Below are 25569 nucleotides of genomic sequence, written 5' to 3'. Positions count from 1 at the left end.
GCTGACAAAGGTGTAAAGCATGGGCACCATGGACAGTAATACATTATATCTAGTTATTTTAAACCTGGATCACTACAGATCCGTTACTAGTGCAGTGTATTATTTATTTTTATCCTATTAAAGTTGTAACATGGCAGTTTATTATCAGGATATTTTTCTTCAACTGTTATGGATCATATATATTCCCTTTCACTGCCACAGAAGGCATTAAAGCTTGCAGGCACAGACAAAGTCATAGATTACTACTGGCCTTGCGACTTTGAGCATGGGCCAATATTGCAGCAGGGAAAATAAAAGCAAGAAGCCACAATCAGAATAAAAGCTGGTAGAAGGAAAGAAGCAAAAAACTGAAATGAGAAAGGAGTAAATCATATCAGAGGTGGGGCAGAAATCATGTGAGAAGATGAAAGCAGCATACCAGGAAGCCAGTAAGGAAGGTAGAGATGGAACTGAGGGTGGAAGTGTGCCAGCTTGCAAAGAAGCAGGGGGAAAACAGAGACAGTGGTAAGCGTCTCTTTGGACAGGAAAAAGGGAGGCCGTGGTGCAGGTGAGAGGGCAGTATGTAATGAAAAGCAAAGCCATTAACATGTACTAGCAATGATGGAAAGTTATGTTATGGAACACTCATCATGAGGAACACAAGCATGCCCAGAGGACTTTAGGCAAGGAGCTTCTCTCTTCCAAGTAACACATCCCATCCCAAGAGGAGCTTCCCCATGTTGAGATGGAGGCTTCTCCATCCCAGGGGGGGACAGAGCACAACTCTAAAGGCTAGCTCAGTTGGCACTTGGCTGTCAACAAGGATCTGCATTTGGTTGCTGTGGTGATAAGCAAAGCCTCCAAACCCTGATCTTCAGAGAAGATGTCTTTTGAACATAAAGATAGGCTTTCCGCCAGTTTCACTCTTCCACATTATCTCCCAAAGTTTTATTTGCTCTTTCATAGAAGTGCAGGCCTGGCTTTTCTTTACCATGCCCACCAGCGGTGTTTAAAATGAAGATGTGTCCAACAGCTGTGCAACCTACCCATGGCTCCCTAAAGAGTACAAATACTAGTGCTAGAAATACCCGTTGCTCAAATTCACACCCACCACTGGTGTCACAAGACAAACATTACTGACCCATGTAAAACTGTTTGTACAGCAGCTAATGGAGGCCTTGGGGCTGAAATGCACGGATTACGGGGCAGCTTTACACATAAGGGTAACACCACGGTGCTCCTGTTAAAAGCACTGTTTTGGTCAGGCATAAACCAAATTGCAGCAACCACCTCATGTCTTGTCTCTAGCATATCACGTGCAGCCACTAAAAACCTATTTATTACCGGGTTAAAAAAAAATCAATCAGAGAATCGATTAGGTTGGAAAAGCCCTTTAAGATGACCCGAGACCAACTGTAAACCCCAGCATCACCAAACGCACCACCATCCCTGCGGTTCTAAACACTGCGGGAGGTCTGGACACAGGGATTTATCTTTGTGGTGGGACGGATGCCTTGAATGACCGCAAGAAACGATGCGTTCCCCCAGCTACTGAACGGCGTTCTCTTCATCCAGATCTCGATCCCCACCGCACGTCGCTGACGCCGAGCCGCGTAATGGCCGCCGGAGCGGCTGCTCCGCCCCCGCTACGTCGTGTCGCAGCGACGCGCCCGCCCCCGCCTCCCCCGTCCCTACGGTGGCCGCAGGGTCGCTGGTGGCAGGGTGTCGTGTCGCTCTCAGCGCTCCGCGACCGGCCCGGACAGGCGGTGAGGCGAGAGGAGTGGGGCGGCGGCAATGTCCGAGCGTGAGCAGGCCCGGCGAGGCCCTAGCCCGCCTTTCGCTCGGCAGACCGGGCTCTGGGCCGGGCCCTGAGCCGCCCGCGGCCCGGGAGCGGGGTAAGCCCGCGGTGGGTGCTGAGGAGCCGGCGAGGCCCGGAGCTGCCCCGGCTGAGGATGGGGATCCTCTTCACCAGGATCTGGAGGCTGTTCAACCATCAGGGTGAGGGCGAGGCGGCGGGAGGAGGGCGAGGCAGCGGCCCGCGGACGTGTCGGGGCGCTCAGGTGCCGGGGCGGGCCCGGTCGCGGCGGATCACCGCTGCCTGTGCACCCGCTGTGGGGCGGCGGGAGGGCTCGAGGCGGCCGCGGTGGGGAATAGGGGGTAGGGGGAGCCCGCCCCGGTAAACTGGCACAGCTTTGGATACCGAGGCTAAAGGGCGAGCTGGCGGCGTTCCCCCAGCACTGGTCGGGGGTGGCTGGCGGACGAGATGAAGCCAGAAAAGTTGCGGGGGGTTTAACCTTTCTGTCCTCTCTAAGTCAATGCAAAGCTCATTTCCTGAAAGGTGGATGTTAAATTATTAATGTGAGCCGAAAAGAATACTGCTGTGTTGCATTGTAGTGTGTAGTTTCATCTTGTCGTCTGCAGAGTACGCTTTCCTAACACTTTTAAGTTATAAACCTCGATAGCTGGCAAAATTGCTCATTTATGGAGTAAATGTTATTTATAACTTCAGATTTGTAATGCTTGTCTCCTTACAGTTAGGTTTTAATGAGAGTTGTAACTAACTCTAGAACACACAGTGACACTCTTATTCCTGTTGATACGGTCTTTTAAATTTGATTATGAGTGAATTTAAATGCTCTGCACATGCATGTTGAATGTCCCAGTTATGTGCCCATTGACACTTAGTGCAAATACAAAACAATATTTTTGTCTTGTAGCATCCAGCCCCACCTCAGATCTTCTTTTCCAACTGGTTTCCTAACATCCACTATGCTGGCAACATCACACCAGAAACAAAAGTCCCTAGTTATGTGGGGTCAGGTAAGCAGATATTTTTACAATATTGTGCAGTTATGCAAAGTTATTAAAACTGGAATTTTTATTGATTTTATTGATAAGACAACCTTGCAAAACCACACAATATTGATAAAATAAAAACTGAGAAAACCCCGCTTACCTGACCCCTATCCTCTCCCTCTGTGATGAGTCAGCGTGAGTGTACTTTGCTAACAGAAAGAATTCTTCCTTGTTTTCCCAAAGCTTGGGCACATTTGTAATGGCTTTTTGTTGCCCTTGCGGACCACTGGGGAGGTAGGAAAAAACCCACCTTCTCACAAAACTTTTCCTTGCGTGAGCAGTCCAGTTGAAGCCAAGGTTATTTGTGCAAGTAAAGGTTGCGTAATACAGCTGAGGGCTGGCAGCACTCACTTGTCCTGGATATTGTAAATTCGTGCTTGACAACACCCAGCTGTAAAAATCAAATTTAATTTTGTGATGTATAGGAAAGAAGGTGCTAAATAGAACAATAATTGATTCTGGCATTGAGCTCCAAACTGTGTCTGCAGAAGTCAGAGTAGTTTTGTGTTGTACTTGTTGGTTCATCTAAAACTCAATTGTGTGAATGCATACTGTAAAATATTTGTAGGCAAATCTGTTCTCCAGGTTCCAAACGTGCTGGAAGAAAAAGAGGACACTAAGGGAGACAGGTGGATCATTCTGCTTACAGCGTAAATCAATGTTGCTGTGGTTTTAAGCAACTCTTTGCAAAGAGATTAAGATGTTGCAGGCCGTAATTAAAGGTCCAGACTCGGAAATGAACATTTAACATGTTACAATTTAACATGAATTTAACATTTAACATGTTGTCCTGGTGAGGATTTGTTCTGAAGAGCTGCTGTAGTTGGAGGAGTGCAGTCTGTAACAGTCTGCACAAATGTGTAGGAGATTGGGAAAGGATTCCAGAGTGAGATTGCCCTAGCATGTTAGAGGAGGAAAAAAATCCACATGCAATTGCTCAGAAGTTGTTCCTGTAGATACTCAGGTGGGAAAAAATTGACAATCACTTACCTGCTCGGAACAATACATGGGTTTGTATGCCTCCACAAATAAACTTTTACATATGGCCTGTGAAATGTGGCACCTGAAGTTTGGCAGTGTTTGCTTAGGAAGTCAGTCTCAAATGCAACACTAACTTTGTTTCATGACATAGTTGTTATTGAGATAGCAAAGTTAACTATGTGACTTACTAGTGATATTTTTATTTCAGAGCACAAAGTAATCATTGTGGGTCTGGATAATGCAGGAAAAACGACCATTCTTTATCAATTGTAAGTATGAACTGCTGATGATGTTTCATGTATTTCAGGGTGTGCGTTGTATATATTACTCTGGCTTGTGGTCACTGCTTTCCTTGTAAGTTTTACTTTGAGAGCATCACAATGAAGATTATTGAACAGTTATAGGAGGCAGTGGATCATAGCACGTGTTTTAGAGTTTGTAAAGGTCTGTAGTTTGTCTAGTATATGAATAAGGTTTTGTTCAGAGCTTTCGTTTATCACATTACATCGCTATTATCACTTAATCACAGCTGCCTTTGTTGGCACAGTGTAGGCTGTTTGCCAGCTCCATAAAATATGATTATATTGAGGGTTAGCCACAAGACAATGCTGCCAAACTGATCCATGCCATAGCATGTAAATACTCAACAAATTGTTCTGTGAGTAAGTAGCAAAGCCAGGGAAGCCTGACTTCTCCCTGCCATGACTTGTGTCCTCTGTGCCAAGATGTACTTTGATGTCATGTGTGGTACAGGGGGAAGGAGGAGGGCTGATCACTGGCTGAAGCTAGGATAACATAGCTCCATAGCTGGTGGCAGCCCATGCTCTCATGCAGCTTCTGCTTTTAATAGTGGCAATGACTTGTATTTGTCTTGCATTAACCTTGCTAGTGGTTTACATGAAACTTGTATGAGCTTCATTATCTCTGGTCCTCGACTACATTTTGATAAAAAGGAACAAATTTGTCTACAGACTCGAAAGCTTCTAGGTGGGACAGGCGGCTCAAGGTCTGTTTATATTAGAAACAGATTTGTGATTTCTTGCATGAAGTAGTCTGGTATTAAAAAGTGTTCCTGAGTCAGTATCAGAAATAGTTCCTCTTAAGTGTTATGGACATACTGGTCCAATCCTATGCTTAAAAATATGCTTACTTAAAATGTTTTGACAAACCACGATCTGCTTTTGGTTTGCTGAAACATGAAGCTCATGCAGCATTTCCAGCCATGTATGACCTAGCACACTCTGCAGAGAAAGTGAAAAGATGAAGGTGGTTGTAGTTATTTAAATCATGAGTGAGAGATTTTAAAAAGTGTAAATAGAATGAAGAATATTTTTTAACACTAGTAACTGCTGCAGTTGAGGGCCATCCTTGGTGCATTTTAATGCTGCCTGTGTTTCCACTTCCTCCACAAATATCTTATGATTCTTCTCATCTACTTATTTCTGCAGGCTCAGTGTTTTTATTTTCCCTTTTGTACAGGGGATCCCTATATGACTTCTTTTCCCTTATGTCTGTTTTAGCTCACAGGGCTTCCCTTTCTCTTCTTGTATTTCTCTTCCCATTTGCTGCTTTGACAGAGCTCTGTATGAGTACTGTCCTCTGTTCCTGCTGCTTGACTCCTCCTGAAACCCTACCTCTATCTTTGCATGTCCCATTATTTTTTCTTACCCTTTCGTCATGGTAAATAGGTGGTCTGAGCATGAATGAATATGTTTAACACTTTTAGTGGAGAGATGGACCAAGATAACTAGTAGGATAACTAGTGTAGGTTAGTGCATTGGCCATTCCTTTGATGATACGAAGGGTCACAGCAGATGTTGGAGTGGTGATTCTTCTAACAGATTACAGCAGCTTCACAGACGCTTAATTTCTTCTCATTCTTGTACTTGGATCTCCTCCTTTCCTTTAGGTAGCAGGAGGATTTTGTGATCAGGTGTCAACAGACGCCATTAAGCTTCAAGTTCACCTTGTTTCAATGGGAAGAGGGGGGAAAAATCCACCTGTCATATTGCACCCTGCAAGATGCCAACAAGTTGAATGAGAAATGCTGAAGGTTCAGTCAAGGAATGCTCTTCCAAGCATTAAAAGAACTCTGCCAAAACCTGTGATTTTTTTTTTGTTTGTTTGGTTGGTTTGGGGTATTTTTTGTGGTTATTTTCTTTTTATAACATATGAAATCAGCCACAGTTATCATCTTGTACCGTTGTTATCCTATAGTTTGTTCTTCTTCTCTTTCTTTTGTATAGTTGCCTTCAAATGTGTGGTGAGAGAGTTTCTTGTTAATTTTAGCAAGATTACCCTTCCTAAGGCACTGTAACTGGGATTCCTTTTCAGAACACTGGACCATCCCTTTCTCTCCTTGGTTCTCTGTTTTTTCTTCAAGAAGTATTCTATCACCGTTACAAGTCTCAAATTGCTGTCACTGTAACAAAAAGCTTTGTTAAATCTTCAAAAACATGCTCATATAAAATGAAAAAATATATCTGGATTATCAGAGGAACAAATAATGAAGTTGTTTGAAAATAGTTGATGTTTTCCTTGAAGCTACTTTTATATTTTTTACATTTAAATAATTTGAACTTTAGGAGTGCCCAGAGTACACATTTGTTTATTACTATTGATATGAAACTGGTGGTCTTAATGACAAAGTTGCACTTAGTATGTTTAAAACAATATATTTGAAATATATAATGTCTGCATTTGTTTCCAGAAAGTAGTGTTATTGGACTGCATTGCAGGGAGAAGAGAAGGAAGTTTTTACATAAAGCAACTGAATTGTGAAAGAAGTATGCTCTTAGTGGCTTACACTGGAAGAAAAGCAAGATGTAGTGTGTTTGATGAAGCTGGATGATGAGTTGTTTTTCTGCAACCTTGGAAATCTTGTGGCTTAACTGCACTCTTGAAGCAAAACAACCACTCTCTCCCATGTGTGCCAAAATCAGCTTGGAAAAAGAAAAGCTGACTGCTTAAAACAGCTTCTGAAGCAAATATTTTCTCAGCTTTATGATCTAATTAATTATAATTTTGTTAGTGAATGCTCTTTCAACTCTGTAATTTGATTAATATGTAGTTCACTGAGTCCTTTTTTATTGCTACTGATTTTTATTTGCCTTTCACTGTTATACCTTGTCCTGTTTGCTGCATAAGAAGTGTTTTCTGTAGGTTTCCCACAAAGTTTTCTACCTTGAAATAACCATCAAGTTTATTGTTTATAGAAGCAGATTGATTTGGAGTCCTGAGTTCCTTGATAATGCAGGTAACTTCCCAGTTTTCATTGTTTCTCACCAACTTGCACTTTTCCCTGTGCAGCTCCATGAATGAAGTGGTGCATACCTCACCCACTATAGGGAGTAATGTGGAAGAGATAGTGGTTAACAACACACGCTTTCTGATGTGGGATATTGGAGGGCAGGAGTCTCTTCGATCTTCATGGAACACCTACTATACAAACACTGAGGTGAGAATGAGCGTCTTACTAGAAGACTTAGTGTCACCACTGCTGGTGAAGGGAGGACAGCGTACCCGAAATGGGTACCAGAGACACTTCCAGAGGGCTGTTGTGACTGTGCAGTGAATGTTACTGTACCTGCTTCAGGGCACCTCCTGTTTTGATGTCCTGCTAAGTCTCCTCCTTAGCAAGCTGTTGTATGACTTGCTTTTATATTTCTTACATAAGATGCATAATGTGGAGTTGCAATGAAAACCAATTTGCCTGCAAGGATTCTGTGTCTGGGCATCTGTGGCCTTAGGGCAGGTGCTCAGTTTGTCTTAGTATTGCAGATCCCTATGGTTACGGGTCCCTTCTTGTGTGGGGACTCCTCTATTTCTGTAGCAGGTACTCTAAAGCCCATCTAACCCCTGAGGAGTAAGACTGAAAGCCCAAAAGTTTTCTTCCAAGCCTGAGTTCTGTTGTGAAAACTCCCATAATCAGTTTACTTAGTGCCCCCAAGAACTTTCAGAACTCTTTAGCAATGAAGTTGCAGCATACATACTTGATTAAAGTAATTATTTCAGTCAAGGTTTCCTGTGTGTTATCAAATGTGGGTTTTTAATCTTTTTTAGTAGTAATCAATTTCTCCTGTGCTTCTCTATAAGATGTATGACATGTATGTGCATGTGTGCTCTTGAAGGATGGAGCTTATTGGGGTTTTATAAATAAACGTCTATTTGCATGTTAGTGTTTGAAGTAGAGAGAGAAAGCTAGTACAGTTTACATTTTAAAAGCTGCAGCAAATTATTTGAGGGATATGAGATGCTACCTCAGTTATGCTAAGCAAAGAACTCTGGGATTACAGAGAAACTCTTGCTTTTGGTGTAAATTTTTCACTTGGAAATGAAAAATGGAAAGTCAAAAGATGTGTCAGAGCTACATTTGTATACAAACTGTGGCATAAGTTGTAAACGATGCCAGTGCTGGAAGATGCGTATCTGGTATAGGATGATATGCGATGGTCTGATGATATCTGATTGTCTGGACAATGGGTTAGGAACATTAATCTGTTCTGCTGACAAGTGTGTGGCCAGAATGATAGAGTTTGTTCTTTTACTAATAACTTTTCACTTTTTAAAGTTTGTGATAGTTGTTGTGGACAGCACAGACAGAGAGAGAATTTCTGTGACTAAAGAAGAACTGTATAAAATGTTAGCACATGAGGTGAGTAGACCCTGTGTTTTCTTTGGTTTAATATTTATTGTGGGTAAGGTCTTCCAGCTGTGGGTAGTGCTGGATCAGAGCTGTCATCTTCCTGCTAGAGGAAAGATCAGAGCTGTCTTCCTGCTTGTCTACTGTCAAGCTCCCAGTAAAGCTGTAAATTAATTCCAAATTACTGAAAAGAGCTCCCACAAAAGTAGCTTTTCAATTCCTGAGTGCTTCTGAAACAGAAGTTAGGACCCATAAAAGACCTTTGTGTTTTTTCTACTTCAACCTGTGTTACTATCTGAATGAGATAGTTTAAGAAACCCCATTGTTTCCTCCAGCAACTTATTTACTATTTTTGATAATTTCATGGTTGCTCAATGTTTTCTGTTTTCGCAGTGGAGCAGGTACAGCCTTAATAATACCTCTTTTAGCAACCAACTATAAAACTGAAAAAACAGCCTGCCTTATGGCTATTGTAGACATCATTCTGTGTGTATTTGGAATTACAGAATTTTAGAGTATAATCTGCTATCTGATAAAGAACCTCTTTAAAATTGAGCCCTGTGTCATGTCTAAAACTGAGCTGTCCAACTCCAATTCATAAATACTGGACTAATGTGTAAACCAAGGAGTACTTATTGTGTGCCCTGGGTGTCCTGAAGACTTCAATCTGTGCGGTGCAGCAGTACTGGAGCCCTGATTTTTTACTGAAGATGTCTATGTAAGCTTGGCTATTGCTGAGACAAGTTTAGTGCAGACTGGATCAGTTTGTATGAGATAACTGAGCTTCCAAATTCAAGTGTCAGAATACAAAGATGTGTGTAAATTGATAGCATTATATCCCAAAATAGTACATCTATATTTAAAATGTAGCCACTGTTTAGTAGACTTCAGGAAGGGCAAAGACTGTCTATGTATTTCTTCTAAGTGATTATGGTAATCTGAAGAGAAGAAAGAAGTGCTTTCCCTAGTGTCTAGAATTTCTAATTTTCTAATTTTTGGTGTTTAAATTAAAATTGTGTTTAATATAATTCTAATAAAGTAGGTGTGGCTTTCTTGGTTGTGTTGGAGTGTTAAATGTGGCCTGAGGAGAACGTTGCCATTGGATCTGCTGCTGTCAGAATTAGAATTTGAGGTGTACTCTTCAATGTGCAGTTGCTAAACAAAATCTGCATCTTCTGTTTCGTAATCTATATAAGAAGATGCGGAAGTTTTTAATTAACTGAATTTGAAATGAGAAGTCAAACTCCAAGCAGCATGAATGCCTTTACTTCGTGTTGGGAGTCTATTTCTGTGCTCCAAAAGCACTCATCTAACAAACAATAAATGTGCCCATTGTTTTACAACGGATGTTTTCAAGTATATTCTGCTAACTCTCCAGATGCTCTGACATTTGAAGAGAACAACAATGCATATAAGCTAAGATGAAAGTCAAATATTCATTTAGAATAGCTTTTCCTTTCAGTCCTTGAAGGCTTTTATTTCTGCTAACCAGTTCAGTTGAATTTCTGTTAAGGCAAAATTGAGATGCCTGGGTCAGTTCCTACTGTTTTCTGGACCAGTAGATTGTTTGGGAATTTTACTGGTTGTAAAAATGAGTGTGCCTGATAGGCGTTTAAGTGAATGACTTTACTTGGCTTTCTGGGAAGACCTTTTTACTTTCAGAGGGACAGATTTTCAATAATACATGCCTGTACCAGTGTAATTCCAAGCAGCTTGAGATTAGATAAGTTTACCCATGCAGTCACAGTTCTCTAAATTGTTCATACTGATGTTTTAAATATTACATGTGCCTTATAGAGAAGTTTTTTGTAGTGTACTTGTTCATGTAGATGTCTATCCTTTGATTCTAAAGCAGTATAAGTGATGATTTTCTACAAATACTGTGTTATTCTCTAAATAGAATATTACTGCATCTTGCTTTACGCTGTCAGGGGCAGTCTTAATGCTTCTTATTGAGTGGGATTAACCAGTGGGCAAGCTTTTACCAGTGCTTAAAAAGTTCTCCTGTGGTAACCTACTCTTGCCCCATGTAAGAACTGCTGCACAGTCTAGTATTTTGGTACTAAAATCAATCATAACACTATAGTAATACATGAAAGTGTGGTATCTACATAAAAGCTGGACTTGGGAGAATGCAGTGTTTGGGATGGATACACAGGCAGGAATGACCTGCAAGGTCAGGGTTAAATAGGAGGCCTTGACTGGTGTGTGGCATTAGTGCAGCTGCACACATTCAGTGATACATGGTGCCTCTGATCACCCTGGACCAAAATGGGACGTTTGGTCTGCTGCATCAAAGGATTTTCTGAAGTTAGGTGTCACTCAGCCTGCAGCATTTTATAGCTTAGAGTTTTTTTGCTAGGGCTTAAGGTCCTCAACTTTGGTATCACATCTTTTGCCTCCTGAGAGAGCCAAAATTGGTAATTTTGAGAGAGAGCTGATTGGTAATAATTTATTTATTTTCTTTCTCCATAGGACTTAAAAAAAGCAGGTTTGCTGATCTTTGCTAACAAGCAAGATGTCAAAGAGTGTATGACAGTAGCTGAAATATCTCAGTTTCTGAAATTGACTTCAATTAAGGATCACCAGTGGCACATTCAGGCATGCTGTGCTCTAACTGGAGAGGGGTAAGAGGTATTCTTGTCTACAGGAGGAGAATCTTGAATCATTTTGTATTTTTATTGTGGTGTTTGGTTTTAACACACATTCCTCCCCTGTCAATAATAATCTTACATAGTAATCTTGGATTTTTTTTCTGAGCTCAGAACATACTGACTTAGGATCAACATGATCTGAAAACCAACTTTCACATCAAATCCACAGTCCCGTCTCACAGTGATAAATTTTTTATGATTTGGGCCTAATGAAGGTGGGGGTGGGAAAGACCTAAAATCTGTTCTGATGTATTAAGAATAATCATAATTAGAGATCACATCAGTGTATGTCTTGAAGTGCTGGGATCTGCAGTCTCTCAAGCATAGATCGCATAGTAAGATCTAGGAAATGCTGCACTCATAGAACATTGTTTCTGAAAATTATTTCTTCAGTGAGAATTACAGATTTCTTGGGAAGAATTTAAGTTGGTGCTGTGGACTTAATCTTTGAAGTTTAGTCAATCTTTGAAGTTTAATCTGAGAAATGCATGTATTCCCTAAAAATTCTCTCTTTTGTTTGCAGACTGTGCCAAGGACTCGAATGGATGATGTCAAGACTTAAGATCAGATGATTTTTAATGACCTCTTTGCACAGACATTGCTTAAAAAGAGCTGTACCCAGGATTACCTTCACAGTGGCAGAATTAATGGGTTAGATGTATTTATACTGAACTGATTTCAACTTTATTTTCTACATAGATGCACACACACATGTGTATATAAATTAAGACCATTCAGCAAAAGAAAGATGCAGTTATTGCTCCAGTTTGATTTCTGGTTTGTTTTCCTCTGAAGATGCGTTAAAAGCTCTGGTCAACCCGCTTTTCAAGATACAGCCGCTTGGAATAGTCCAATGCTGAGCATGGCAAAGATGAAGTGAGAGGAAGGAGCTTTTAATTTTGAGTTTTATTATTCCATTGTAGTCTTCTCTAGTGGAAGATTTTGGCTTCATTATTCCAGTAAATTAGCAAGCAAATCAATGGCATAGATATCAACTTTCCAGTATTTTTAAGGTTACTGATGTTACAAATGCAAAATATTTTCCTGTATGTGTACTGTACATATTTGTGTATATTTATACCTCAATTTTAGGTTAATTGCAATCTGTTCAGACCAGTGTGTAAAGCTGAATCAGTATGTTGACAGTAATACTAATATTTGACATAGCCAACATGTCACAAGTTCTTCTCCTTTGTTATCTGTATAGCTGTAGCATCCATCAGACAGTTGGCTCACCACAACTTTATAAAGAAAACTCTCTCTTAAGACCGTTGCTCGTTTTTCACATGATTTTTCAGTTAGGGAGGCTGCTGTAATGGATTGGGGCATATAGACTCTGAGGTGCGAGTTACAGTGTCGGCAAACAGTGAAAATTTGCCAAAGAGTTTAAAATGAAATGGGCTTTTTCCTTTTTTTTTTTTTTTTTTTTTTTTCCCCTCTCTATGGTAGTCATAGTTGGATTCGATTATTCCAAAAAGTGTGTGTCATGCTGTCCTATTGCTGTCCTATGGTACTGCTGCTCTTTTTTTGCAGTACTGTTCATTTATGGTTCAAGTCTAGTAAGAGTACCTTTAGCTGTCATAAAGGGAAAAATGTCATATCTTTTTTTTTTTTTTTTTCTTAACCAAAGAAGAGGCACAAAAGTATGTTTAAAAGTCCCACTGGAATCTTATAAACCAAATCACATTCTGTATTAAGTGTTTTTCAGAGGAAGGCACGCTTCTCTTTTATAGCGTAAAATGTATATATATATCTATATGCAATGGATGGAACTGGGATGGGGAACAAAACAGATGACACTACTTGAAAAGCTGTAAGTGACCCATTCATTGTGTTCCCACAGAAGTTCCAGGGCAGTACTTCTTGAAAATAAAACTCTCTTGCATGGTCCCCAGGTGAGTTACAAAGAAGCATCAGAGCACTGTGTGGTTATCTTTTCTTCCTGTAGTACCTGATGGGACGATGTCCATATGAAGTTGTTTAGAATTCCTGTTTTAAAGGATACAGGCTTTTCAGTAGGATGGGAGTTGGATGGTTTGAAATGTTGTCAGTGTTGTGAAGGTGCACATAGCCTTAACCATAGGCTCTTTTATGTTGGAGATGGATGTTTGGGGAATGTAGCAAAATGAAATAAAACTTTGTTTAAAATGTCCTTCCCTTTGCTCACACATCTGATAAGGATGAAAAAGACATTTTAAAGAAAAAGCTTAATTTGAACTTTTTAAGGTGCTTATGTTTGGTTATGGTTATATACAGTGCACCTGCCTTCTCATTTGCCTCCTTCACTGCAGATCATGTGGGGAATTTGTGGGGAAAAGAAGGGAGGCCATTTCAAAAGTTTCTGGTTAACAAAGGCAGGTAAAGAATTTAACTTTTTAATATATTTTTGTTATCTCTTTATGATGCTCACTGGCTAGGGAATCTGCTGTCTTTGGTAAACATTTAATGTGTACATGCATATATTTATAGTGCATGCACATAGATATTGGTATTTAACTGGTGTATTGCAAAATGTATAAATGTTTGAAGAAATAACAATTTAATGCAAAGACTTTCTCAGTTTATCTGATAGTATCTTCAAGAAACGAGCTCTGTGCGCACTTGCATATGAAATGGAATTGTACGTTTTCTAGTCTTAAAAAAGAAAAAGCAGACTTGCTTATAAACCTAAGTGTTTGTTTTTTTGAGTCTTACATCTTCCCTTTCATCTCTTTAGTAATGTTAAATACTGCATACGTGTGTCTAAATCATAGAATCACAGAATGGTTTGGGTTGGAAGGGGCCTTAAAGACCATCTAGTTCCAACCCCCCTTCCATGGACAGAAACACCTTCCACTAGACCAGATTGCTCAAAGCCCCATCCAGTCTGCATCCAGTCTGCACAGGTTGTGTGTGTTGAGCTTTGTTTTTAAGAAAATGAGTTACTGGAAGAAAAATCATGAAGCAGTATTCTGTTGCTTACTCCCTCGCTTAAATTTGTAGGTCTTAATATGTCCATGTAATGAAAGTATGGTATTTTTTCACAGGTTTGGCTTATGTTGCAACCAGGCATCTTGTTTACACATAGGCAGACTTACATTGACTCTTTTTCCCTCTGGGTAACCTGGCCACTTCCACTTTCTGTAGCATCTAAGATATTGCATGGTTCACTTCATCTTTGTTTCACAGACCGTAGCAGAGTTGGGAATAACTGCATGCATTAAGACCACCTGTTAAAACAATGACTTTTGTGCCCTAAAGTGTTTATAATCCAAAAATTAAATTGTGTGTTGGATAATGAACAATTCAGCCTTAACGCAACTACAAAAAAGCACATACAACGATGAGTTCTTTATCTGTTTTGTGATCCCCTAGTATCTTCAGAGTGGAGATGTGCTCTTCAGGAGTTAGAGTTAAGTGGTGGTTGGTGCCTACTGATGCATCGCCTGCCTTATAGCATTTGTGACAGGAGCTTAGCAATTGAAGGAAGATGCCCCTTCATTTTAAATGCTGGATTTGCAGTCTCCAGAGGGATTCCAAATCCTCACCTTGCGTGGTTGGTGTGATTGTGTGTTTTAAAGACAGCAAAGCAGAGTGAAAGTGGTATAGTATCATCCAGGCATTGCAGTGGAAGCTTTTGTAGGAAAGTTCACCTGCCTGGAGGTTCTTCATTAAAACAAATGTATGCTCAGATACTAACAAGATGAACCTTAGAAGAATATACAAGTATGTACCCTCAGGTAGCATTGTGGCTGTGACGGTCATTTCCTACACGCCTTGCCTTTTGTGTAAAGCTAGAAATGCTTATAAATTTAATCCCCTGGTAGAGCTGGAGAAGAGCCAGCAAACTTCTGAACACAGAACCCCTTTTCGCATGTGCTTTTTGTTTACATCTCTTTTCTTCTTCCTGTAGGACCTTTTGCATTTTTCTCATAGTTGTGTCCATAGAAAAGCAAGTTAACTTTGCATCAGTGCTGCTTTCAGCTTCACTCGTTGTTGTTTGGAAGTGATTGTTTTACCATGAGTCATGACCTTGATTTGTATTGCTTTTGTATTTTCACCCTGTGTGTGTTGTGTTGCCTTTGCTTTCAGCTAAAGCTTAACCTTAGTTTGCCTTTGTTTTTTCTTCATGAAATTCATTCTTAGGATATTCTAAAGAAAAAGGGAAGGGTCTTTAAAAATGGTTATTTAAGTTTACACTGCAGAATGCCATTTTACTGCCTTTTTTTTTTTTTTTTTTGCCATTAAGTCATATTTCAACAACTTAATACTTAAAATGTTTATTTTGGTTTAGCAGGTAATAAGCTTGGTAAATAATCTCTATCATATGCTGCCTCTGTGACCTGCAAATTATGTAGGTTTTAAATTGTGAGGAAAGGCAGAATATGGAGCTTAGAAAATGTGAACAGGGATCTACATGGCTTCATTTCTTTTTTTTTTCTTTTTTTTTCCAAGTGGCTTAATACCTGTTTTCCTATGCATTATATAGTATGTTCTTAGGTGTAGCGGTGTGAATTTTAAACGTATCTGATAGGCACCTTCTACCGTCTATGCAGCTCAAGTGCCTAAAATTAATTCAGTGGTCGGGTTTTTTTCTTCCTATGCTACAATTTTCATTTTCCCTAAAATAGATATGTTTCTATAAAGGCATCTAAATGTTTGTAAATGAGTGGGGTTTTTTTCTCTCCCTACATGCTGTTTTTAACATGATTTATGATAAATTTATTTGTAACAGTTCTTTCTATCCTCTGCATTCCAAGCACTTTTCCATTTATCAAGCTTCACATAGTTAGCTTGCTTTATAAAAGGAAATATGAAATTCGTCCTTGTATCAGACTGGTTAGCTGGAATTTTTTTCAAGGAACTCTCTTTAAATAACTTACTCCAAGAATACTTGGCCTTGTAAGCATCCTAATGTAAGTAGTTCCTTTTTAATTGGCTAGGAAAACATTAGGTTTCTGCAACTGTCAGACTATATCTGAAAAACTGTTTTCACTAATTCCAATGAATGTAATATTAAGCCTTGAACTGGTGCGTCACTGAGTATTACAGGACGGGAATGATTTAATGTCATGAAGAATGGCACTAAGAAAGAAAAATATCTCTGCATATAGTTGTGATATGTAGTAAAAACTATAAATGTGACTTGAATATAATTGTTGCAGTGAATATATTAAATGTACAAAAATGAGAAATTGGAAGTGGTTGTCACTGTAACTTTTTTACAGTGTGCTTTAGAATCATAAGCAGAAATTATATTCTTGCCTTACTAGGATTTTACTGGTTAATTTTTATATTGTACAGAAACTGTTTTTGAAAACTTTCTTCATATCAGATAGCTTTTATCCATAACAGGGTCATACTCATGTACTACCCTTAGCCTTTTAAGCTAGGCCTTCTGTGAGTAAGGACACAAGCTGGGTATATTTTTTAAGCTTTTCATATTTGTAAATTTAGAAAACTTAGCTCATACTGAATTAAGGTAGAACATGCTGCTTTACATAGAAGGCTATAAATCTTTGTAAGTCATCAGCTAAGTGTTACTCTTGTCTAAATATGTTCTTCATCAAACACTGTGGAAGGTTGAAGAAGTGGCAAAGACTTACTCTCCTGCTGAGACTCTCAAAGACTGAAAACCAAAACACCTCAGATTGGAAATCCTCAGCACTTTTATTCTTCAATAAATTGAAGAATTGGTAGTATATGATAGAGGAATGGTAATCCAGTTTAAACTGTGTCTATATCATGGTTTCAGGAATGTTTTCAGCATGCTCTTGACCTTCCTGTAACATCCTTTTCCAAACTCTTTAATCCTGTGGCCCCAGTTCTGTACTCAGCCTGTACGTGCTGCTCTAAGTGCGAGTCTACCTTTCTGTCTCTCCAGGAATCGTCAAAGGGAACTGACCTCTTTGTCCTTACGCTCTGCCAAGAACTGGATGATAATACTAACCTCCAGCACTAAACCTACAATCCTTTGAGTATAAACTTATCGGATTAGTATACTAATGATGTAGTTATGTTATAGTATGTTATCTGTCTGGTTTTTATGAAAATAACATCATATATATACACTCATGAATCATATGACAGAGTAATATTTCTTTTGATTGCTTGTATTTTGTTCTTCTCTTTCTAAAAAGTTTGTCTTCTTTCTGAAAGAAATGCATAAAGTATGTGGTTAATACTGATACTGCAATAAAATTTCATCCCAGAACGTACAAATTTATTGCTTCAAATTAATACAAGACTTGCGAGGGCTGGCACTTCCTGGCTTGAGCACTTCTGTGTCTGGAACTTCCACATGTTTATCTAAGTAATTTGGCTAAAACTTTTTATACAGCTATTTATTATAATAAAGTTCAATTATGATTCTGTTAAGTAACTTTTCCTGAAATTTTATCAGAATGTGCCTTGAATTGTTTCCCCTTTGCTTCTTTCTGTCTTTCCTGCCTTTTAAAATCTGGTTTTCGTTTAGTTGAAGGGAATTTATTCACATCTTCTGATTCGCTAATGTCTCTTCTCAATTCTTGTTTTCTAATTCTTTGTGAAACAAACACAAATTTGGTCTAGAATTGTTGGGGCAGGGAGATGTGTACAAGTATATATGCACATTTACAGACGGTGTCAGAATTGCTAATTCTTGAGAACCTACCAGTATTTATTAATTTAAGATGCAATAACTTGTCAAAATCTTACTGTTTGTATTAAACCTTTTGTGTATGTGTGTTGCAGTGAAGCTTTTTAAGCAAAGAAACAATTTTTGACATAGTATATGGGGGTTTCTTGGTGTTCTGAGGATGAAGTGCACTGCTCTGCCATACCTGCCATTGCGGGGCTTGTATTAGGAGATTGGCATTTGGGACAAGTTGGGTAGTAAGTACGTATTGGCTGGTTTCACATAGAATGGAAATTAAAATTAATGGTGAAATGTTCTTTTCCTATAAAAATGCTGAATTCCTGTGGTGTACCACTTCTGCATATTCACATACCACCTGCTGGTATTTGCAGCCTTGGGAGTTGTAGGGGATCACAGGTAACTTAGAAAGCAAAAGAAATGACACCAAAGCTGGGTTGCAAAGTACAATTGTCATGGTACTGTACTAAAGGTGTGCTGCTCTTCGGCTCTTTAACCTGCATAGCCTTGTTCCACATGTTAATTTTGGACTTCTTGCTTGATTTCGAACTGTGCAATATTTGTTATCCATGTGGTAATTTTGTGCAGTGACGTTGTGATTGCACAGTCGGATGATGTTAACAGAGTTCTGAGGAATCAGTAAACACATCCTCCCCCCCCCGGTATGAAGGTGCGAGAGATGGAAAAATGCTTTTCCGCATTCTCTGTCCTTTGGCCTCTGGTTTCAGCTATGTGACTAGCTGAAGTCTTCTTCCTTTGTGACACCCTTTTCCCTTTTGGGTGGGCTTTTTCTTCATCTCCTCCCTGATGCCGGCTGGTGTGGCTGTGTCGCGTGTTCCTATACTCCACCCTCCAGCAAAAATCGTATGGAGGAGAAGGAAGGATGAGCTGTCTTCAGCGCTGCGCCATGCTTGGGCTGTCCAGAGCTGTTTCTTTTAACAAAGTTATTCCTTGGCTTTGCTACAACTTTTCTGAAAACTCTTATTTTCCTTTTGATTCTGATTAAATACAAGGTGATTTTAAACACACACACACACACACACACACACACACACACATTATCACGTACTTATTTTTGTCTATTTCAGCACAAGGTTCCTCTGAACTCTTTGTTTCTTGTGCCATGTGCCTGTTGCGTGCCTCTCATCCCCTTGGTGCTGTCTAATCTTTGTATATCACCACATTGGTCCATTAAAAATGCATGCCAAACAAGTATTTCTGACGGTTCTTATTCTGGTGTGATTTTAGCATTAAATACCTTTATTTTAACTGTGCACAAAAAAAATGTTCACCACTGCTAAACTCCAACCGCTTCTGCATCCAACAACTGAGTATCTTGTGTAGAGCTGAAATGAGCCTTGGCGCAATCATTTACATCTGGTGTATGAAACTGTAAATAGACTTTTCGACAGAAAATGCTGTTACTTTTTGGCTTTTTGTCCTTGACTGTATGAAAGTTAAAAGACTGCTGTGTTCTCTTTAATTGTTTTTTGGTTTGTTTAATTAAAATTACAGTACATTTTTTCAATCCTATTGCCGCTTTTAAAATAACAGGTCACGTCATGACTTTTTTCTTGCACATTGGTTTATTTTCTCTGAATATGGCTCTTTAACATGAGGTCAAATTAGATGCAAAACTACTTTATAGTCAATGTCTTCAGGGTTGATTCTTGTTATTAACTTCTTTGGTTTGTCTTGCTTTTTGCCCCTTATTCTTCAGAATTGGAAGGCTTTTTTCCTCCCCTCACAATCTATATGTGTATATATATCTGTAGCCAAACAACTGGAGTCATGCAAAGAGATGCAAATTGTGGAATAGAAACAGTGAAAATTGTCTGAGTTTTTTGTTCATAAATAAAGATTTAGTATAAAGGCTGGTACTGTTGAAGACTTGCTTCTGAGGTCCTTGTACTGTTGAATCCTATCAGACACCCCATTGCTACTTATATGTACAGCTTTGAACCATGAATTAATGGATGCGTATTAGAGTTGTGTAAGCAACTAATAAACCTAACCATTTGTATTAAATTGGCCAGATACTTTCTTCATTTCAGACTCACTGTACCATTTTCAGAATAAGCTTGACAACTTGTTTTTCAAAGTTATGCTAAGCAAATTCGGAATTATTATAATAGGTTTTGCCAGTGCAGCTGCTGCTGTTGCAGTGGTACATGTGCATTGGTTTTAAGCCCGTGGGTCATGATGACTTGCGTGTACATTTCGTCTCATCCTTGGGGAATGGTTGCTTCAGGAGAGTTCAGCTTGCACCACATGAGGTGCTGCAAGTCCTTAAGTCTTCCCTTATTTGTGCAATACGGATTTTCTTGTGCTTCTAGAAAATAGTTGTATACAGTGTACTGAGCAACAAAAGTTGCTTTCTTGGTTGAGAAGTGTTTATTTTGTTTCAAAAGGCTTTAAATGTATTTGACAGTACAGGTTGATGTTGTTGGTAGCGTGTTCCTATAAGCTATAAGCAATAAGCAATATGCTTCTGTCATTTTGTGCGGATTTCTCTTGCCAAAGGTGCTGTAGTATTTACAGTGCAGTGAACAGTCTAGCTGATAAATGAAGGAACGTCTTGAACTTTACTTAATACATGAATCTTGATAAGAACTTCCAATACCTTATTTTTCATCCAAACTGTCATAAAACACCTCTCGAGAAACAAAGTAGGAGAATTACTTAAGAACATGTTAACATAGTAAGGGAAACCTGCTGTCCAAAGGACACATTTAAACTAAATTTTCTCTCTCCGCAGAGTAGCTCTTGCATGTATGAGCCAGGAGCATAAGAGAAACTAGAACTGCTGTGAGTTAAGAAATTGTCAGCAGTCCTTGTGTCGTGCCTACACTTGTGTGCAAGATGCCGCAAAGGAGCCTGTAGCGCAGTTGCTTCACCCAGCACTGGGTTGTGGAGGGTCTTTGCTGAGCTGGGTGAGGTGTCTCATTGGTAAGCATTTGCCTGCTGTGTGGTGTGAGTTGGTAAGACTGCTGAGACCTTCTCTGACAGGACCTCAACTATTCATGCACCTTCCTCTTGCATGCACATACACTCTACTTGTCACCTCTGGGCCTCCACATAAAATACAAACCTGTGCTTATTTATCTGAGGCAAAGTGGTTAGAACAACTGATTTTACATAAAATGTATTAGCCATTAGCTCTGAAGCTTTTCATCTGCTGCAGAGAGAAACTCCTCAGTGTGCAGGTTTTGAGTAACTGATTTTTGAAGTTACCGCTTTTGTATTCCTTTTATAATGCAGGTAAGACATGGAGATAAAGTGGCATTTGAGTGGTCTGATACGGACATTTTGATACGAGATCTGTTTGGGATTTTTTTGGTTCTGGCAGCAGCAGCCCAAGTCCAGTTGCAGATGTTGAATCCTGGTGTTGCTCACCCTCTGGATGCCATGTACAAAGAATCCTTTAGTGATCTGTGCACTAATAAACTGCCATAGCTAAACTGTTTTTGTCAGTGTTTGACTATTCCTTAAAGGTCGACTTCTGCTGGGAGGAACAAGCCCTTCTTCGCCATCCTGTGGACAAGAGCCTGCACCCCGGCAGAAACTTTTTTCCATCACATGTTCAGGCCATATATTCTTACCAGTCCTGTTGCATATAAGGAGAATCCTGGGATAATGCAAAAAATGCATGTATTGGTAAGTTAGGTAGCTCTTAAATGAGATAAGGTGGGAAAATCCTGTTCTTACGTGGGAGTTTTGCTGCCAGTTTCCAGCAACAGCCACTACTTTGTGCTGAACCCAGCGAAGAAGTGAAAGGTCTAGGATTGAGGGCAGCTGGGGCAGGGAAAAACGGGAAGGCATTTGGAGGATATCTGAGCTTCAGCTAATTTGAGATTTAAAATTAACCCTTATTTCTGATTTTCTGAAAGCAAAAAGTCCCTCTGGGTTTTGGCCAACGGGTTTCTTCTCCCCCTTCTTCCTTGTAGCCCATGAGGAGAGGCAGCTCAGCTTTGCAGCCCAAGTAATTTTTCCCAAAGCTGTTTTTTTGTCTGTAAGTATAATACAGAGTATGTGATGTGTTACAGATTTATAGAGGCAAAGCAAATAAAACTACTGTTTCGTTTGTTTTTGGTGGTGGCACAGATATCTTGAGGGTGCTTTAGTTCTCTTCCCACATTGGCTGCAGATGGTGAGGCTTATATATTCCTGTTCACACAGCACAGTTGGACCCATCTGTACCCCGCAAACAAACAATAGCATGACTGGAGCTGCTCCAGAAAGATTATAATTATCTCTGGTTTTCTTCCAGTCAAGCCTTGATCCAAAACCTGAATTATTACCCATTTAGGACTGGAAGATAGCTCAGGAACCAGCGTTCACATCCTGCCCAGCGCTCTGCCAAGGATTTCTTGTGGCGAATCCTTCGGAAGGTTGGTCCTGGGCTGCTTCCTTCCCAGGAGGCCAGATGGGGGCAGGATCCTCCTTTTTATTAGCAAAGACTTTCTAGTAGAAAGCTTTTCTTTTTAGGTCCCCCCCCACACACACACCCCTCTTTTTGCTATGTCCAAGGTTATCAAACACTTTAAGAAATCCCCTTCCCCTCTTCCTCCTTTGCAGCGCTATGAATGCTTGCATGGGGCTTGGGAACCTAATTGCCATAGAACTATTTTTATTTGTAACTTCTGAATAAGTTAGAGCTAAATTGGTATGGGTCAGACTGCTCAAACAGCTCTTTTTTGCCACTGGTCAGGGGGTAGGAATAGGTTGTGAGGAGCAGAAGGAGGGCAGGATGTGGGTGGGACTAAAAGAGCTGGAGATGTCGGGAGGTGGGTGCTTGTGGCACTAATGCTGGGTTAGCACCTGAGCATGCTTTCATACACACTGTAATTTTGATCAGTTTAGATGAAGCCTGTGCCCAGATAGTGGCTTGCTGTTCAACTGAGGTGGGCTGAGTGGCCCCACTCTGGCATAGCATTGCACTCAACATCTTGTTTTGGGCAAACAAGGTAAAACTCTGTGTAACCGGGAATGTGTTAGCCTGATGTTTTAATGTCTAATCACAACATGACAGTTGTTAGTCCAGTTACAGTGACAAGACTAGATGAGCTCTGAAGCTGAGACCCTGCACTGGCAGGTGGATGGATAGAAAGCCTGTGGCCTTTTTATGGCAAAGTCCTATTTATTAGCCTACAACAGGTAATGTTAACAGCTGAAACCAGCAGTGGCAAACTGGGGACCCAGCAGAGGCTGTCACTGATGTGAGATTATGGGGTAAAGGGCATGGGTTGAAGTCCCTAGCATGATGCAGATCATCACAGACTTCAATAGAAAAAAGATGTGAATAATTGCATTAATTAACCCACCAGTAACAAGGGACCCAAAGTGCAGAGCTGCACAGCATCTTAGGAGGGGAAGGAAATCCTGTAAAGGTGTGAAATTTCAAACCTGTTTTTATTTTAAAAATCTGAGGTAGTGTTACCTTTGCTCAGCAAAATACCTCCATCCGCTCCAGGCCTTTGTTCTTCAGGGTTCATAGGCACAATAAACTCAGTATGTGAATGTGGTAGAATTAAGGAAAGTCTCTTGTTTGGGTGAGGTTTGCAGTGACTCATTTGGGGCCAGCATGAGGGCTGGAGGACTCCGGAGAAGCTGTGCAAATGAGGCAGCATCACTCATGGCTGCTGCTTGTCCTGCTGTGTATGGAGCTGCATTGTGGCAGGGACTCAGGGAGCCATGCTGCATGCTCTGCTTGGGGAGACCCTGCGGCAAGAGCAGACCCTGTCCAGTGCTGCCGGGGTGCATGGGTTCCCAAGCTGCAATGTTGTCACTGTGTGTCCTTGTGTGTGACCTGTCCGAACAGATCCCTCTTACACAGAAAAAAATGGGGGAAATAGGACCAGGTTACAAGAGATACAGTTTTGAGTAATAACTATCTGCATGGATAGGATGCGTCACATAAACTGCCTTATTTCCCAAACTGTGGCACATTGCGCTTAACTGTTACTAAGCCTTGGTAGGCAAATGCTGTTGGTTTCCTTAGGAACCAGATCCTTTGGAGGGAAAAGCAGAAAGTGCCTGGGACAACAATGTGCTGAGTCCAGTCATGCCATCAGTAAGTCTGGAGCAGCTGGTCCCTAAGGCAGGGCTGGACAATGCTCAGCTTTGAAGGGAAAGCCCTGGTCCCCCTGGTTCAGGCTAGTAGTGGTGTTTAAGGAGGTGATGTAGCTGCAGGTGATGGACGGCTGTGTAAAATGGTTCAGTGAGTTCTCGCCATGCAAACACTAATAAAGTGTGATGAAATTGTGATTTAGTTCTTGTGACCAAACCAGTGGCAGAGTCCAAGAATTGCTGCAAACACAGAGATCCAAATACAGAGTTTTGACTGAATCCACCATAAAGCCTTGGTGTTTGATTCTGTATTTAAATCAAGTCCTAGAGCCCTCCCTGGTAGCTTCCTGACAAGCCACCCCTTTCACCATGCATGAGGCTTTTCCGAGCAGCAGCTTGTATGTCCCTCTGTCTCAGCATGTGCTCCTTGGTGCTGCTCTTGAGCAGGAGCCATTGGTGCTTGGTCATGTCCAAGCCCTGCCAATCAGTACTAGGTCTGACGTGGATTCAGTGTGAGTTTTAATGGCTGAGAGGAATGGTCTCTACCATAAGGGTTAATTTTTCAATCTTTGCAGCAGTAAGTTTGTTGTACATTTGTCCTGGTTCAGCAGCAGCAGTCATTTTTTCTCCTTCTTAGTAGCTGGTGCAGTGCTGTGGTTTTGACTTTCGGCCTGGGGATAATACTGATAAAGCCGATGTTTTCAGTTGCTGGTCAGAATGTTTACCCTGACCAAGGACTTTGTGAGTCTCATGCTCTGCCAGGGAGGAGGAGGAAGCCGGGAGGAAGCAGGGACAGGACACCTGACCCAAACTAGCCAAAGAGGTATTCCGTACCACAGCACGTCATGCCCAGGATGTAGAACTGAGAGTCCCCGGAAGGGCTGGATCACTGCGGGGTGGGGGCGAGGTACTGGTCAGTGACGTGTTGTATTCTCTTCCCTTGTTATTTCCTTTATCATTATTATTATTGGTGGTAGCAGTAGTGGTTTGTGTTATACCTGAGTTACTGGACTGTTTTTATCTCAACCTGTGGGAGTTGCATTCTTTCGATTCTCCTCCCTGTCCCTCCAGGAGCGGGGGAAAGAAAGGTGGGGGGGGGAAGTAGACTGCGTGGTTCTGATTTACGGCCTGGGCTTAAACCACGACAACATTGTTCAGAGGATATGGGGTTCAGCAAACACTTACTGCTAAGCCTGTTGCACACTGCAATCAAGTAGAAAGAAAAAAAACTGATGGAGAGTTTTATTGTGAGGTGCTGCTGTGCATGAAATGCATGGACAAGCTGATGGCTCTGGAACTGGAGTCAAAGGCCACATTCTCCATTAAATGTGAGATGAGCTCATGAGAGAAAATCCGTAGTCCTGTGCCATGGCTAATGCAGTGGCCACCTGTGTGCCAGGGGTGCTCTGCCCTAGCATCAACAGGAGAGCCCACCGTCACAGACAGCTGCTGCCTCTGCCCCATCTCCTGCAGGACACCAGCTTCAGAAATCTTTCCTGTAGGCAACACAGCATAGAAACAAACAAGGAGCAAAGGATGAGGAATCTTAACACTTCACCTTTAAAAGAAAGAAATAAATTGGTCTCAACATGCCTATGACCTGCACTAGAAAAGTCTGGTTAAGTCTGAGCTATGCAACAAATACATAAATCTAGATCTTTGCTGCAGGCATTGATAGTAGGCTGGATCTTATTCTATTAGTCAATTAGATGAGTAAGCTGAATCCTCAGTCCAGTATGTTAAAAGGAAAGGTGATGCATAAGCTCAGTCCCTCA

At 40.7% G+C, this 25569-nt stretch overlaps 1 protein-coding gene across 7 annotated transcripts; it reads left to right on the top strand.

Moving 5' to 3' along the window:
• The first annotated feature begins 1675 nt into the window (after positions 1–1675).
• Positions 1676–21171, top strand: ARL5A (ARF like GTPase 5A). 7 transcript variants are annotated; one of them, XR_013957190.1, is made up of 8 exons: positions 1676–1977; positions 4025–4085; positions 7126–7273; positions 8387–8470; positions 10934–11085; positions 11636–11763; positions 12956–13007; positions 16976–21171. XR_013957190.1 is itself a non-coding variant. In XM_080620781.1 (7 exons), exons 4-7 carry the CDS (start codon positions 7130–7132, stop codon positions 11682–11684), a joined length of 429 nt encoding a protein of 142 aa, XP_080476907.1. In that variant the 5' UTR covers positions 1676–1977; positions 2697–2799; positions 4025–4085; positions 7126–7129; the 3' UTR covers positions 11685–15409. The 7 variants fall into 7 exon arrangements, 3 of the variants coding, with proteins under 3 accessions (XP_080476907.1, XP_080476905.1, XP_080476906.1); XR_013957191.1 differs by having other exon boundaries at positions 11636–13007; positions 20484–21171; XR_013957192.1 differs by having other exon boundaries at positions 11636–13007.
• The last annotated feature ends 4398 nt before the right edge of the window (positions 21172–25569 follow it).

This window comes from Psittacula echo (genome assembly GCF_963264785.1).
Source record: "Psittacula echo genome assembly, chromosome: 6".
NCBI classification, from domain to species: Eukaryota; Metazoa; Chordata; class Aves; order Psittaciformes; family Psittacidae; genus Psittacula; species Psittacula echo.
The sequence above is the reverse complement of the archived record's forward strand: the minus strand, read 5'-3'. Positions and strand labels throughout refer to the sequence as shown.